General features: G+C 41.2%; 3 protein-coding genes and 2 non-coding genes across 5 annotated transcripts in view; 3 read left to right on the top strand and 2 right to left on the bottom strand.

Moving 5' to 3' along the window:
• The window catches only part of LOC125035320, a 3,658-nt gene extending 890 nt beyond the window's left edge, over nt 1-2,768 (top strand). Inside the window, exons 2-4 of the mRNA XM_047627625.1 lie at nt 1-56; nt 1,125-1,244; nt 2,517-2,768. The exon at nt 1-56 is cut by the window's left edge and continues 86 nt beyond it. Coding sequence (XP_047483581.1) covers nt 1-56; nt 1,125-1,244; nt 2,517-2,627 — 287 coding nt within the window. The 3' untranslated portion in view covers nt 2,628-2,768. The remainder of the gene's footprint in view (nt 57-1,124; nt 1,245-2,516) is intronic.
• Nucleotides 2,769-3,933: 1,165 nt separating this feature from the next.
• Nucleotides 3,934-14,426, bottom strand: LOC125034888. The gene is made up of 5 exons (XM_047626936.1): nt 14,418-14,426; nt 5,976-6,100; nt 4,910-5,051; nt 4,245-4,364; nt 3,934-4,122 (listed from the first exon to the last, which is right to left on the bottom strand). Exons 1-5 carry the CDS (start codon nt 14,424-14,426, stop codon nt 4,015-4,017), a joined length of 504 nt encoding a protein of 167 aa, XP_047482892.1. The 3' UTR covers nt 3,934-4,014.
• On the top strand, nt 7,420-7,509 carry Trnay-gua. The gene is given in 2 exon segments: nt 7,420-7,456; nt 7,474-7,509. It is a non-coding gene; the product is annotated as a tRNA-Tyr (tRNA).
• Trnay-gua lies at nt 7,775-7,864 on the top strand. Its single transcript is given in 2 exon segments — nt 7,775-7,811; nt 7,829-7,864. It is a non-coding gene; the product is annotated as a tRNA-Tyr (tRNA).
• An 82-nt stretch (nt 14,427-14,508) lies between the features above and the next one.
• LOC125035317 lies at nt 14,509-16,715 on the bottom strand. Its single transcript, XM_047627621.1, has 4 exons — nt 16,624-16,715; nt 15,301-15,442; nt 14,774-14,893; nt 14,509-14,657 (listed from the first exon to the last, which is right to left on the bottom strand). Exons 1-4 carry the CDS (start codon nt 16,665-16,667, stop codon nt 14,544-14,546), a joined length of 420 nt encoding a protein of 139 aa, XP_047483577.1. The 5' UTR covers nt 16,668-16,715; the 3' UTR covers nt 14,509-14,543.
• Between the last annotated feature and the right edge of the window lie 785 nt (nt 16,716-17,500).

Raw genomic sequence — 17,500 nt, forward strand, 5'->3', positions numbered from 1 at the left:
CCATCAGCTCTTGCGAAGACGAAGCCAAGATGTGTCGGAACAGTTGTGTGAATGAGGTGAGAGTCGACGTAATTCGCTGTTGTTTTGTGTGTTATTTTCTGTTAATTATCTTTCCATTTTCTTTTCTCTTTTTATATTTTCGATATTTTGGTGATGCTACTTTGTTTAGAAAGTTTTCGCTTATTTTAATTTGACTTTTTTGCTTAATATCTGGGGGGTTGTGGCGATGACCTCACCCAATTAGGCTTGTGAATTATTGCCTCTTTTTTCCTCTCTCTGTCTGTTCTCCCCCCTTCTTATCTCTCTGTCTCTTTCTCTCTTTCTCTGCCTGTTACTTTTCCTCCCTTCCTTTTCTCTCTCTCTCTCTCTCTCTCTCTCTCTCTCTCTCTCTCTCTCTCTCTCTCTCTCTCTCTCTCTCTCTCTCTCTCTCTATCTATCTATCTATCTATCTCCCTCTCTCTTTCTTCTCTCTCTTCTCTCTCTCTTTCTCTCTTTTTCAGCCTATCCCTTTCCCTCCCTTTTTCTCTCTCTGTCTCTCTCTCTCTCTCTTTCTCTCTTTCTCTGCCTATTCTTTTCATTCCCTTCCTTTCTGTCTGTCTGTTTCTCTCTCTCTCTCTCTCTCTCTCTCTCTCTCTCTCTCTCTCTCTCTCTCTCTCTCTCTCTCTCTCTCTTTCTCTCTACCTACCTACCTACTATTCTCTACTAACCTATTTCTATCCATCTACAGTGGCTCTGTCTTACCTATATCCATCTACCTCCTATCTTTATCCATCTCCCTCTGTCCATCCATCTATCTCTCAATCTTTCACCTACCTACCTATCTATCCATCTACCTCCCATCCATCTATCAACTTACCTCTAACAACCTATCTATCAACCTACCTCTCCTTACCCAACCTATCCATCAACCTACCTCTCCCTACCAATCTACCCCTCATCTATCAACCCACCTCTCCCTACCCAACCTATCCATCAACCTACCTCTCCTTACCAATCTATCCATCAACCCACCTCTCCCTACCCAACCTACCTATCAACCTACCTCTCCTTACCAATCTATCCATCAACCTACCTCTCCTTACCAATCTATCCATCTATCTATCAAACGCTCTTACCATCACCAGCTTAACGAGATGAGCAACAACGGAGATCTTTGGGCAGTACAGGAGAGCGGAAGCACAGTCGGTCAGTATATCTGCCAATATCTCGCTGACCATTACTTTTTCTCGATAAACAACCATAAGGTGGGTATTTTACATATTATTTTCTTTGTGTGTAATGCTGTTTATGTTCTGCTGTTATGTTGTGTGTTCTGTTGTTATGTGTGGTGATGTTATTATGATTATTATTATTATTATTATTATCAAGATTATTGCTGTTATTATCATTTTTATTTTTGTTGTTATCAGTATCATTGTCAATAATATTGTTGTCATTATTATAATAATTATTATTATCATTGTTTTTGTTGTTGTTGTTGTTGTCATTATTACTATCATTATTATTATTATTATTATTATTATTATTATTATTATTATTATTATTATCATTGTTATTATTATTATCATTACAGTTATTATCATAATCATTATCATTATCTTTCTTATTACTATCATTATTGTAATCAAACTATCATGGATCTCGTTATTTAAATCAAACGCTAGAATAATTGACTCAAATTAGTAAAACCAGAAGCAGTGATTATTATCATAACTTTCAGGAGCATTGTCACCACCAGCACTTTTATTATCATCACCACCACTACCACTACCATCACCAAATTCAACATCACCACCACTGCCACCACCACCACAACTATCCTCATTACCACCACCATTACCTTCGTCCCAACCATCATTACCATTAGCTTCAACTATTATCATCTTTAATATCACCACCACCATCATCCTCATCATCACCACCATCAACATCACCTTCGACATCACCACCATCATCAACATTTCATCCCCACTACCACCATTATTTCCTTCAACATCACCACCATTACTATTACTATCCACACCATCAACACCACCACCATCACATTCAACATCACCATCACCGCCATCACCTTAACCTTCAACATCACCTCCACCGGCATCATCTTCACCTTCAACATCACCACCACCGCCATCACCTTCACCTTCAACATCACCAACACCATCATCACCTTCACCTTCAACATCACCAACACCATCATCTTCAACATCACCTTCAACAGCATCACCACCACCATCAACACCACCACCATCACCTACAACAACATCACAGCCATCACCTTCAACAACATCCCCTTCAGCAACATCACCACCACCATCAACACCACCACCATCACCTACAACAACATCACCACCACCATCAACACCACCACCATCACCTACAACAACATCACCACCACCATCAACACCACCACCATCACCTACAACAACATCACCACCACCATCAACACCACCACCATCACCTACAACAACACCACCACCATCACCTTCAACACCTAAACACCACGATTTTTACAGGTATACGGCTACAACGAGGTATGTGGCGGTGCCTGGGAATACACAGGCGTGGAATCACAGCAGATGTTATGTTGTGATGGAGGAAATCACGTTCACTGTATTTCCGAATAAATTATGGTGATGATAGTGATGATGAAGCGTGACGATCTCCGTAACGGTGATGGTGACGATGATGGTGATGATGATGGTGATGATTCTCTGCTGAATTTTCATCATATATTTTTTTTTTTTGGTCGATATAAGTTCGGAATATGTGTAATGTTTGTGAATAAAAGTTGTGATTATGGATTTCGTTTTAATCATTGGTATGAATTAATATGTATGTAGGATTTAAGTGTTTTTATAAGTGCAAACACACAGACATAAGTGTTTTTATAAGTAATGTAATGAGAAAGAGAGAGAGAGAGAGAGAGAGAGAGAGAGAGAGAGAGAGAGAGAGAGAGAGAAAGAGATGAATAATCCTATTTTACATTTTCATTTTAATTATATGATATTAGTCGTGAAATTTAAAAGACATACAAACGTATTCAAACTCAGATGAATTCATGGAAAAACGTAAAAATAATGGAAATCAACTGACAAAAATATAATTTGTTTATTATTCCTTCTATGAAATAGAAAAATGCATATAAGTAAAAGAATAAGAAAAAAAAAAAACTCACAAGAACCACAGAAAACGTTAGGGGGAAACTGTTGTAGATCAAAACTTGCGTTAAAATTGTTGCTAAATTTACGTCTATTATTATTTCATTTGATGGTAAATCATAAGGTTTCTATTTATCAATTTCTTGTATTCCTTTATTTCTCTAATACACCATACTGATAGATTTATTTAAGATGTATACTTAGTATAAGAAAAAAAAAAAAAAATAAAAGAAAAAGAAATAAAAAAAAAACTGATTTGTATTTTTCCTCACGAAATGTATCCTACTTTGTAAAGATTTGTTAAAATCTATAATGCAATGTTTCTTTTAATGATCTGAAAAGTTACAATAGAAAAATGGAAACCGGTCAAGGTCAACTCGTGACCCTGAACAGATTGTGCCTCTAATACTTAGTCACATTGCAGGTCCTGCTGATGCTATTTTCCTTCCATACTGCATGTAGATATAATGCACTGCATTAACTGCAGCTTTAACCAAAAGTTACTTTCGATTTTCTTCTCGTTTGAAGTCAATGTTCATGCATTTTTTTCTAATGCAATGCAGTTGCAACATATATTTACATACTGTACCACATATCAATACATTAGAATATTTCCATGTAGTGTTATTGTCCTATAGCTGTTGGCACCATCACAGTATTCATAACGTGATAAATGAATCTGAAAAGAGGACAGACACTGGACGGGGAAATAATTATGTGTGGGCTACAGAATAGAAAAGTTTAGGACCATTGCGTTAGAAAAACGGAGAAAATGTATTTAATTGTTTTATTTATGCAACAAGAAAAAAAAAAAAAACGTTGCGACTCCTTCAATAGTATACGTGAATCCCCTTTATGAGATGCAATGCTCGTGCACGCCTGCGCCACAACACAACATCTGCTGCGACGTGAATTGCGCGTACTCCCAGGGGCCGCCGCACACCTCGAAGTAGCCGTACACCTGCGAGAGCGAGAATGAATTATCTTCAAGATGTGCCTGCTTTCATCACTCAAGCAAACAAGGAAGGAATCACAATCACAACTTCTCTTGGTTGATATTTGCAACATAGGAAATGCTATTACCTTGTGATTGTCGATCCAGTTGATGTTGTAATTGGCGAGGAACGAGCATATGTACTGGCCGACGGTGACGCCGTTCTCCTGCACCAGCCACAGGTCGCCATTGTTGCTAAGGGTGTTCAGCTGCAACATAGGCATACGGTTTTATACACCTTTACGTGTTGATTTTGTGTTGTTGCAATTTTAGAGGTTCAACTTTCCTGGAATCGAAAACCAGATTTTATGGAATATTTGAAAGTGATTTGATACAATTTAGGCCTTGCACTGATTTCAGCTCGTCACTGCTTTTATAAGTCGAACACCGATTTTAGGCAAACTTAAATCAAAATAACTAACTTGCATGTGAATGACATATTACTAGATACATTATTTTACTTTACATACACACGCGCGCACGTGCGTGCACACTCACATATATAAAGTACATATATACATATATATAATACATATATATACATATATATATAATACATATATATACACACACATCTACATATAAATATATATACATATATATGATTTTAAATATATACCTAATTACATATATATATATATATATATATATATATATATATATATATTACACACTACACACACACACACACACACACACACACACACACACACATTTATACATATATATACATACATATATATACAAAACACACCTCGGTAGCGCATGCCTCCTTGCACTGTCCTGCGTCGTCTTGGCAGGAGTCGATAGTGATTTCGGGGGCCTCGTACACCATCATTTCGTCGAAATCAAAGGTGATGAAGGCGGCGCAGCGGCACCGGGGCTCCGTCTGGGCGCTGCGGAAGGGGAAACAAGCATGTAAAAAATAATATACATGAACGGGACCCACCATAGGGATGAAATAGCTTTCAGCGTTGCGGGAACAATTAGTAAAAGGAAATAAACGTGAACCGGGTACGTGCATGGAAAGAGGCGCTGTCTTCACAAGGGATTACTCTCTTTTGGCCCAAAATGGAGCCTGGGGTAAAGAGCCTGTTGCGAGGAATGATCCTGCACAGTTCCACTGATCAAACTTTAATGCTTTTTAAGTTTCTATGCCGGGCGTATTGTTTAAAGACTCATACCTTTGACTAGCTTCCATCACTCTGACCAATGGAAGTTAATGGAACAATGAATCATTCACACAAAAAGAGAAATTCTGCAAATATAAGATTTTACAAATGACAACAGATATTATGTTTTGTGAATTTAGACATCACCTGTATCTGAGGAAAACCTTTAAACGATAACGTCAGTTTTGTGTCGCCTTGACTGTCCGCGATATACAAACGGCCTTTTCATGTACACTGGGGATACGAGAGACTATTTCTTTCAATATTAAGACGACAGAATGAGGCTGTGGTATCTATCTCAGTATGGACCGTACTCAAAAAAACTTTCATCGAAACCCAACTGCCGGTTCCGACGAAAATCTCGCAAGTGTTAATCGTTGTACTAACGAAACATCGTTAGCCATTCGACAGAATCACTCGACATCAAGTAATTGCGACTCCTCTCGGCAACCGACTAACGACAATGAGTGCAAAACTTCGTTGGTATTATATGTGTTTATGTATCTGTCACTATCTCCTAGAAAATGTTCCTTGTCGGGCACTAGGCGATACATATGTAGCACTATTCCCAATATCCGAAAAAAATGTTCATGAATATAGCCCTGTGTTTGACGGTGAATAACACACAGCAAAGAGAAGAGGATCTACCTGACGGCGGCGACGAGAACGAAGACGAGCAGGAGGACCTTCATGGTGGAGGGAGACGGCGAAGTGAATGCTTCCGGGAGACGTCCGTCCTCTTTTATATCATAAACGGACTCTCCCATCAACACCTGCAACAGAAACGGACCCAGATTTTCAAAATAGTTGTCAAGACGGATTTACATAATCGTGCAGGCGATGAGGTCATTCTTGCTTACTCACGAACAGAAGAAAAGACACAAGAATCAATAAAATACTAGCAGTACAGAATGGAAAAAAGCATAAAGAATAATACAAAATACACATGTGACAATAAATTCGAATGTATTTAGAATAGTATAAAGTCTAAAATTATTCTGAGATATCCATTGGTTTCGCTTGATTTGCATTTATTGACTTAACGTACAGTATGTGCAGGATTTTCAATTAAGAAATTTTACATTGGAACAAAATATCCGAACGAAACAAAATTTGATTCACGAAAAATAAAATTATGCAGTAATTCTTAGAATGCTGATTTGTAAGAATGCTAGGTAACAGTGATCTCCAAGAGTAAAATAACAAGAACAAGAATAGAGAGATTCAGCTTTGTCGTGTATAGTGCAGTAACCGAGTCGTTATCTGCTATTGTAGAAAATACAATAGTTTTCTTGTAAATTCTTCAACTCTCTTCTCTTATAATTATTAGAAATAAGTCAATTGCACACCCATCAATCTCTTCAAATTGTCATTTAACCAACCCGAGGTGTGGCGTACCCTTGGGAAACGTACAAAACTCCCTTAGGCGTCCTCAATGCGTGTACTGATGAGAATAAAAACGTACATACCTACATACACAGTACATATACTGTGGCCGTGTTTCATTTCATCTTTGTGTGCACGTTACTTTGGTTATGTTCATTTATATGTATATATACATACATTTATATATGTATATTCATATATTTTAGATACAACAAACACATACACACATATACACACGCACATATAAATATAAAGATAGATATAAATATAGATATATCATTTATACATGTATGATGTATGTACATGTATATAGATATATACATACACGCATGTGTGTGACCTTGTGTGTGCGTGTGTGTGTGATTGCATTAGATATATCCAACCAGAACTGGCAGTCGTGTACTAACATAAGAACTGAAATTGATTTGGAATGCATGAACAAATATCTGAAATCATCATGCAATCATGCAATTTATTATTGTAGTGTACTACAAATATTACACATGTATTAGTTGTGGTGCTCTGTTGTAATTTTAGGGAAAATGCTACATGTGGATATAATACTAATACTGAACTGCCTAAAAGAAATAGAAACTAAAAATTCAAAACCTCGCTTGGAAACCGTCGCCGTTGGGAGCGAGTGAGCGGCGCGCGACGGTGGAGGCGAGGCAGAGGAAGGGAAAGCTGGTGCATATTAGTACCAGCTCCTTCGATAGCTCAGTTGGTAGAGCGGTGGACTGTAGTTGGTTGTGAAGCAGAAATCCATAGGTCACTGGTTCAAATCCGGTTCGAAGGATATTTTTATTCTATAATTTATTAGGTTTCTCTCTCTCTCTCTCTCTCTCTCTCTCTCTCTCTCTCTCTCTCTCTCTCTCTCTCTCTCTCTCTCTCTCTCTCTCTCTCTCTCACTATCTGTTGTAAGATAACTAGGTACCTCGATATAAATTTAAAAAAAACTCTGGCCTAGAAACCGTCGCCTTTGGGAGCATGTGAGCGGCGCGCGACGGTGGAGGCGATGCAGAGGAAAGGAAAGTTGGAGGTGGTACATGTAATAAGCAGCTCCTTCGATAGCTCAGTTGGTAGAGCGGTGGACTGTAGTTGGTTCAGAAGCAGACATCCATAGGTCACTGGTTCGAATCCGGTTCGAAGGATAGTTTTTATTGCCGTGATTATCATTTTCATGGTCATAAACGTCATCTTGCCCATGACTGCAGTTAATTCACTTTCATTAGTTCGTCTTGGACAACAGATCATTATGAAACGTTTTCTCAGATATCTATTGTCTTCGCTTGATTTGCATGATTTATTTAACGGGTATACAGTATTTTCAAATATAGAAGTTTTACATTCGGAACAAAATCTGAACGAAACAAAATTTGGCTCAGCAAAATAAGTGTTTTTAATTTTTTTATTCGGTAATTTTTTAGAATACTGATTTGTAAGAATGAAAGATTTTAGTGACATTCAAGAATACGAGAGATTCAGTTTTGTCATGCATAGTACAGTAACCGAATCGTTTCGTTATAATAGAAAATTCAACATTTCTCTTGTAAATTTTGCAACTCTTTCCTTTAAAAATGTTAGCTTATTGCATACCCAGTCGCCCATGTCTTTTCAAAATTTAATTCTCGAACTTCCACGTTTTGCGACCTTGAATGCCCTCTTGCACCTGAGCTGTGCCGTACCCTTGGGAAAAGTACATAACTGCCTTGGCGTCCGCACGTGTGTGTACTGATTAGAATAAAAATGTACTTACATATACACAGTACATATATGGCTGTGCTTCTTTACATTTTTGTGTGCACGTTTCTTTGTTTAGTTACATGCGTACATTCATACATATATATATATATTCATATATTTTTATATACAAACACATACAAACACACATATATACATATATATAGATATATATAGATATAATGAATATAGATACATGGATGATGTATGCACAGTACATATATATATATGCATATATATATGTATATATATATAGTATATATATATATATATATATATATATATATATATATACACGCAAGTACATGTATAAATGTGTGTGTGGGTGTATGTGATTCCATTATATATATCTAACCAGATCTGACAGTCGTGTACTAGCATGAGAACTGATTATGATATGGAATACATGAACAAATATCTGGAATCATCATGCACTACACATATTACACATGTATTAGTTATAGTGTCCTGTTGGAATTTTAGGGGAAATGTTTCATGTAGATATAATACTAATACTGAACTGGAGGCGGAGGACGCTAAAGCTGGAAGTGGTGAGGAACGCATATGTATATGCATGTATGATGTATGTACATACACACACAAACACATATATACGTATGCGTGTGTGGATGTGTGCACGTGTGTATGTGCGTTTGTGATTGCATTAGATATTTCCAACCAGAACTGACAGTCGTGTACTAGCAGGAATGTAATATGGAATGCATTAATAAATATCTGAAATCATCATGCAATACTTATTGGCAACATACTACTCATGTTAGTTATGATGGTCGGTAGGGATTTTAGCGAAAATATTACTTCCGTAAAATCATATCGATTAACTAATAATGAACTGCCTAAGAGAAAACACTAAAAACTAAAAACCTTACTTGGAAACCGTCGCGTTTGGGAGCGAGTGAGCTGCGCGCGACGGTGGAGGCGAGGCAGAGGAAGGGAAAGTCGGAGGTGGTACTTGTAATATTAGCTCAGTTGGTAGAGCGGTTGTAAGGGTATCTGTGGGAGGGGGCCTCTCATGAATGCATCCTTGAAGTGATGATGCCCGTGAAGCCGGTCGAGAGAATAAGGGCCTGGGTAGGTGGGCCCTGTTTACCCCGTGAAAAAAAAAAAAAAAAAAAAAAGTATCTAGGTTCCCTTATAAGCCCTCAAGGAAGTGTGGGCATCTATGAGGTCGAGTGGTGAGTGTATTCACACCCAGCTTTCACAAAGTAAGGCAAATCATGAAGTCAGATACAACCTTTTCTCCGGTTCGACGCCGTCTCACTGCAAGATCCCTGAAGGACACACAAAATACACGTTCGGTCTTAACACTGTTTATTAGTCGGAATCACCCCCCCCCCCCCCTTTATATACGCGAGGGGAAACAAAGGAATACAAAGTTTTCGATAAAAAGGAATATCTATAATACAATTTGTTTTGGGGATAAGATAAAACACACTACAGAACTGGTAAAAAGTAAAACTTAATTATAAAAATCACAAATAATAAAACTGAAAAGATAAAACGAACAAAAAGCCATCTAGAATCATAAAAATAATAAAAGTTATCACAGAACATAATATAAGGTATAAAGTCAATGCTTGATAATTAACAAAAGAGGAAAAGATACCAAAAACATTTGTGACTAGAAATTAAAACAAACAAACAAACAGGCACTCAAAGCTTCTGTTGGTTCAGCAAACAAACTATAAAATGAGCAGGTAAGATAAAAATATATAAATAGCAAAACTAAAATCATGCTTGGCAAATAAATTTAATTTAAAAACAAACAATTAAGGGCGGCACTCTGGTAAACAAAAAAAAAAATATCTAAAAGCCCCGACAAATAAAAATTAAAAAGGAGGCGTTAATCATTGAAATTTTTTTTTTTACTTTAAAATGTACAATAATTTTAATAAAATGCCAGTCTAATGGCCAGAATGAACATCTGAAAGGGTATAAGATATGGGGAGTGACAGCCGATACGTATGTCATATATCCTCCAGGATCTTCCTACTTTTCCGTGGCCAGGATTTAGGGCAGGATGTAGGTTAAGGAAGGGATAGACTGAAGTAAAAGGAACAGGAACAAGGCTTAGGGCGGAGGAAAAAGGAGTGGAAGAAGAAGGAATGGAAAAAAAAGACCATCACTAGATAGGCATGGAGGCTTAAGTCTAGGAAATCTTTTAGGTATGAGAGGAAATATTTTGGATATAGGGCAAACACACAGAATATAAAAGTTACCAGAGAGAGGAAAGAGTAAAAGGACAGTGTAGAATAACAGAATAGGAGAAAAGAGCAACTGAAGTAAGACAAAAAACAAACAGATGCTAGGCTAGGCTAAGAGAGCGAAAGGAAGAGGCACAGAGGCTAGGAGAGGGAAAGGAAGAGGCACAGAGGCTAGGAGAGGGAAAGGAAGAGGCACAGAGGCTAGGAGAGGGAAAGGAAGAGGTACAGAGGCTAGGAGAGGGAAAGGAAGAGGCACAGAGGCTAGGAGAGGGAAAGGAAGAGACACAGAGGCTAGGAGAGGGAAAGGAAGAAACACAGAGGCTAGGAGAGGGAAAGGAAGAGCCACAGAGGCTAGGAGAGGGAAAGGAAGAGGCACAGAGGCTAGGGGAGGGAAAGGAAGAGGCACAGAGGCTAGGAGAGGGAAAGGAAGAGGCACAGAGGCTAGGAGAGGGAAAGGAAGAGACATAGAGGCTAGGAGAGGGAAAGGAGGAGGCACAGAGGCTAGGAGAGGGAAAGGAAGAGACACAGAGGCTAGGAGAGGGAAAGGAGGAGAAAAAATGCTAGGAGAGGGAAAGGAAGAGGCACAGAGGCTAGGAGAGGGAAAGGAAGAGGCACAGAGGCTAGGAGAGGGAAAGGAAGAGGCACAGAGGCTAGGAGAGGGAAAGGAAGAGGCACAGAGGCTAGGAGAGGGAAAGGAAGAGACATAGAGGCTAGGAGAGGGAAAGGAGGAGGCACAGAGGCTAGGAGAGGGAAAGGAAGAGACACAGAGGCTAGGAGAGGGAAAGGAAGAGGCACAGAGGCTAGGGGAGGGAAAGGAAGAGGCACAGAGGCTAGGAGAGGGAAAGAAAGAGGCACAGAGGCTAGGAGAGGGAAAGGAAGAGACACAGAGGCTAGGAGAGGGAAAGGAAGAGGCACAGAGGCTAGGAGAGGGAAAGGAAGAGGCACAGAGGCTAGGAGAGGGAAAGGAAGAGGCACAGAGGGTAGGGGAGGGAAAGGAAGAGGCACAGAGGCTAGGAGAGGGAAAGGAAGAGGCACAGAGGCTAGGAGAGGGAAAGGAAGAGGCACAGAGGCTAGGAGAGGGAAAGGAAGAGGCACAGAGGCTAGGAGAGGGAAAGGAAGAGGCACAGAGGCTAGGAGAGGGAAAGGAAGAGGTACAGAGGCTAGGAGAGGGAAAGGAAGAGGCACAGAGGCTAGGGGAGGGAAAGGAAGAGACACAGAGGCTAGGAGAGGGAAAGGAAGAGGCACAGAGGCTAGGAGAGGGAAAGGAAGAGGCACAGAGGCTAGGAGAGGGAAAGGAGGAGGCACAGAGGCTAGGAGAGGGCTAAGGAAGAGACACAGAGGCTAGGAGAGGGAAAGGAAGAGACACAGAGGCTAGGAGAGGGAAATGAGGAGGCACAGAGGCTAGGAGAGGGAAAGGAAGAGGCACAGAGGCTAGGAGAGGGAAAGGAAGAGACAAAGAGGCTAGGAGAGGGAAAGGAAGAGACACAGAGGCTAGGAGAGGGAAAGGAAGAGATACAGAGGCTAGGAGAGAGAAAGGAAGAGGCACAGAGGCTAGGAGAGGGAAAGGAAGAGGCACAGAGGCTAGGAGAGGGAAAGGAAGAGGCACAGAGGCTAGGAGAGGGAAAGGAAGAGGCACAGAGGCTAGGAGAGGGAAAGGAAGAGACACAGAGGCTAGGAGAGGGAAAGGAGGAGAAAAAATGCTAGGAGAGGGAAAGGAAGAGGCACAGAGGCTAGGAGAGGGAAAGGAAGAGGCACAGAGGCTAGGAGAGGGAAAGGAAGAGGCACAGAGGCTAGGAGAGGGAAAGGAAGAGGCACAGAGGCTAGGAGAGAGAGAGGAAGAGGCACAGAGGCTAGGAGAGGGAAAGGAAGAGGCACAGAGGCTAGGAGAGGGAAAGGAAGAGGCACAGAGGCTAGGAGAGGGAAAGGAAGAGGCACAGAGGCTAGGAGAGGGAAAGGAAGAGGCACAGAGGCTAGGAGAGGGAAAGTAAGAGGCACAGAGGCTAGGAGAGGGAAAGGAAGAGGCACAGAGGCTAGGAGAGGGAAAGGAAGAGGCACAGAGGCTAGGAGAGGGAAAGGAAGAGGCACAGAGGCTAGGAGAGGGAAAGGAAGAGGCACAGAGGCTAGGAGAGGGAAAGGAAGAGGCACAGAGGCTAGGAGAGGGAAAGGAAGAGGCACAGGGGCTAGGAGAGGGAAAGAAGGAGGCACAGAGGCTAGGAGAGGGAAAGGAAGAGGCACAGAGGCTAGGAGAGGGAAAGGAAGAGGCACAGAGGCTAGGAGAGGGAAAGGAAGAGACACAGAGGCTAAGAGAGGGAAAGGAAGAGGCACAGAGGCTAGGAGAGGGAAAGGAAGAGGCACAGAGGCTAGGAGAGGGAAAGGAAGAGACACAGAGGCTAAGAGAGGGAAAGGAAGAGGCACAGAGGCTAGGAGAGAGAAAGGAAGAGGCACAGAGGCTAGGAGAGGGAAAGGAAGAGGCACAGAGGCTAGGAGAGGGAAAGGAAGAGACATAGAGGCTAGGAGAGGGAAAGGAGGAGGCACAGAGGCTAGGAGAGGGAAAGGAAGAAACACAGAGGCTAGGAGAGGGAAAGGAAGAGACACAGAGGCTAGGAGAGGGAAAGGAAGAAACACAGAGGCTAGGAGAGGGAAAGGAAGAGGCACAGAGGCTAGGAGAGGGAAAGGAAGAGGCACAGAGGCTAGGAGAGGGAAAGTAAGAGGCACAGAGGCTAGGAGAGGGAAAGGAAGAGGCACAGAGGCTAGGAGAGGGAAAGGAAGAGGCACAGAGGCTAGGAGAGGGAAAGGAAGAGGCACAGAGGCTAGGAGAGGGAAAGGAAGAGGCACAGAGGCTAGGAGAGGGAAAGGAAGAGGCACAGAGGCTAGGAGAGGGAAAGGAAGAGGCACAGGGGCTAGGAGAGGGAAAGAAGGAGGCACAGAGGCTAGGAGAGGGAAAGGAAGAGGCACAGAGGCTAGGAGAGGGAAAGGAAGAGGCACAGAGGCTAGGAGAGGGAAAGGAAGAGACACAGAGGCTAAGAGAGGGAAAGGAAGAGGCACAGAGGCTAGGAGAGGGAAAGGAAGAGGCACAGAGGCTAGGAGAGGGAAAGGAAGAGACACAGAGGCTAAGAGAGGGAAAGGAAGAGGCACAGAGGCTAGGAGAGAGAAAGGAAGAGGCACAGAGGCTAGGAGGCCTAGGGGCCTCACACGGTGAACTGTAATTGATTGTGAAGCAGACATCCATAGGTCACTAGTTCGTATCCGGTTCGAAGGATATTTTTTCATCATTGTTTTTGTTTTTAATATTTACTGAGTTCTCCCCCTCTCTTTGTCTTTCTCGCAGACACACGCTCCTTATTTTTATTTTTTTCTAGATAAACGTGTACTATCATGATATTGGAATGAAGCAATATGGAAATTATGACTTCGAATTCTGCTGGATTTTGTCGCACTCCGGTAACACTAGCACTCCACAATGCAGTTACTGCTGACGCTTTTTCCTTCCATAGTGTATATAGATATAATGCACTGTGTTGACTGTAGATTTTTTTAACCAAAGGTTACTTAGCCGATTTTAGTCTCTTTTGAAGTAAATTTTCACGCATTTTTCTAATGCGCTGCAGTACCTACAGGTTATCTTTCACGTATCAATACATTGTAATATTTCCATAGAGTGTTCTTGGCCTATAGCTATTGGCACCATCACAGTATCCATAACGTAATAACTGAATCTGAAAAGAGGACAAACACTGACCGGGGCCATGGAGATAATTATGTATGGGTCGGGGGCCACAGTATAGAAAAGTTTGGGACCATTGTGTTAGAGTGTTAAAGGAAAGAAAAAATATATTCAAATCTTTTATTTATATGTGAATCCCCTTTACTTCCTGACGATGCAGTGATCGTGAACGCCTGCGTCGCAACACAACAGCTGCTGCGACGCGAATTCCGCGTACTCCCAGGGGCCGCCGCATACCTCGAAGTAGCCGTACACCTGCGGAAGCAAGAATTAATTAATATGTGCCTGTTTTCATCACTCAAGCAAACAAGGAAGGAATCACAATCACAACTTCTTTTGGTTGATATTTGCAACACAGGAGATGCTGTTACCCTATGGTTGGCGATCCAGTTGAGGTGATGATCGGCGAGGGACGAGCATATGGACTGGCCGACGGTGACGCCGTTCTCCTGCATCAGCCACAGGTCGCCGTTGTTGCTAAGGGTGTTCAGCTGCAATACAGGCATGCGGTTGCGTTTGTAATGATTTAATGCAGTTTTAGAAGTTAAACTTTCTTGGAATCGAAAACTAGATTTTATAGAAAATTTGAAAACGATCTGATACAATTTAGGCCTTGCACTGATTTCCGTTCGTCACTGTTTTTATAAGTCAAACGCCGATTTTAGGCAAATTTAAATAAAAATGACTAACTTGCATGTGAATATATAACTAGATACATTATTTTACTTTAGAAAAGAAATCATAAAAATATATATACATATACATATACACTCGCATATACATACATACATATATGTATAATCATATATAGACATATATATATATATACATACATACATATATATACATATATATACATAATTACACACACATATATGGACATATATGCCAAACACACCTCGGTGGCGCATGCGTCCCTGCACTGTCCGGCGTCGTCTTGGCAGGAGTCGATGATGATCTGCGGTGCTTCGTATACCATCATCTCATTGAACTCGTAGGTGACGAAGGCGGCGCAGCGGCACCAGGGCTCCGTCTGGGCGCTGCGGAAGGGGAAACAAGCATGTAAATAAAAAAACAAATAAATATGCATGAACGGGAACCCCCATAGGCATAAAATAGTGTTCAGCGTTGCGGGAACAATTAGTAAAAGGAAATAAACATGAACCGGGTACGTGCATGGAAAGAGGCGCTGTCTTCACAAGGGATTACTCTCTTTTGGCTCTTTCCTGTTACGAGGAATGATCCTCCACAGTTCCACTGATTAAACGAGAGTTCCTAGTTTCTATGCTGGGCGAATTGTTAAAAGACATACCTTGCTGAATGTTGGGAATATTAATTTGTTTCTTGTTTATGTATCATTTATCTTGTCTTATCATTCTGTTCAATTCAAGTCAATGAATAATTCACAAAAATATAAAAATTCTGCAAATATAAGATTTTACAAATGACAACAGATATTATATTTTGTGAATTTAGACATCACCTGTATCTGAGGAAAACCTTTAAACGATAGCGTCACTTTTGTGTCGTCTTGACTGTCCGCGATATACAAACGGGCTTTTTATGTACACTGGGGACACGAGAGATTATTTCCTTCAATATTACGATGATAGAACGAGGCTGTGGTATCCGTCTTAGTATGGGCCGTACTCAAGAAACTTTAATCGAAACCCAACTGCCGGTTCCGACGAAAATCTCGAAAGTGTTAATCGTTGTACTCACGAAACATCATCAACTTCTTTATGAATTGCGAAGTTCTAGCTTCGCCCGGGCCTTCTAAATATGGCCCGGCCTGTGTCAGTCTCATTTAGTTGTCTGACACTCGGTGCTTACCGTGGCGGCGGGATTGCCAGTAGGCGCTCCTGCCGCCATGGTGTAAGCATATCGCACAACCTCTTTACCAGCACGGCGGCTGTTATAGGCGGTCCCTGTCTCAGGAATTGTGTATGCTCACAATTCTCTAAGTAGTGAACTAGTGTGGCGTTCGGCTCACCGCAGTGCATGCAGCACCTACATCGTCAACCCTTCGACAGATTCACTCGACATCAAGTAACTGCGACTCCTCTCGGCAACCGACTAACGAGTGCAAAACTTCTTTGGTATTATATGTGTATATGTATCTGTCATTATATCCTAGAAAATGTTGCTTGTCGGGCACTATGCGATACATATGTAGTACTACTCCCAATATCCGAAAATATGTTCATGAATATAGGCCTACCTGACGGCGGCGACGAGGGCGAAGACGAGCAGGAGGACCTTCATGGCGGAGAGAGGCGGCGAAGTGACTGCTTCCGGGAGACGTCCGTCCTCTTTTATACCCTAAACGATCCCTCCCATCAACACCTGCAACAGAAACGGACCCAAGATTTCAAAATTTGTCGCGTTTAGTACAGTAACTGAGTCGTTCTCATTGTTTCAACAGAAAATCTCGTCATGTTTTGTGACCTTGAATGCCCTTTTGCACCTGAGTTGTGGCGTACCCTTGGGAAACTGCCTTGGGCGTCCTGACGTGCGTGTACTGATGAGCATAAAAACGTGCATACATATACAGTATATATATCGTGGCTGTATTTCATTTCATCTTTGTGAGCAGTTACTTTGTTTATGTTCATATATATGTATATGCTTACATTCATACACATATATTTTCATATGTTTTTAGATACAACAAATATATATATATACACATGTACAGTTACAATATATATAGATAGATGTAAATATAGATATAATACATATATACATGTATGATGTACGTGCAGTACATATATATATACATATGTATACATACACAAATGTGTGTAACTATGTGTGCGTGTGGGTGTGATTGCATTAGATATATCCAACCAGAATTAACAGTCGTGTATTAGCATGATAACTGTAGATGATATTATTGTACTACATATATTACACATGTGTTAGTTATGGTGTTCTGTTTGGAATTTTAGGGAAAATGCTACATGTTGATATGATACTAATACTGAACTGCCTAAAAGAAATAGAAACTAAAAAGTCAAAACCCTCCCTTGGAAACCGCCGCGGTTGGGGCGAGTGAGCGGCGTGCGACGGTGGAGGCGAGGCTGAGGAGGGGAAAG

This window comes from Penaeus chinensis, chromosome 19 (genome assembly GCF_019202785.1).
Source record: "Penaeus chinensis breed Huanghai No. 1 chromosome 19, ASM1920278v2, whole genome shotgun sequence".
Classification (NCBI taxonomy): domain Eukaryota; kingdom Metazoa; phylum Arthropoda; class Malacostraca; order Decapoda; family Penaeidae; genus Penaeus; species Penaeus chinensis.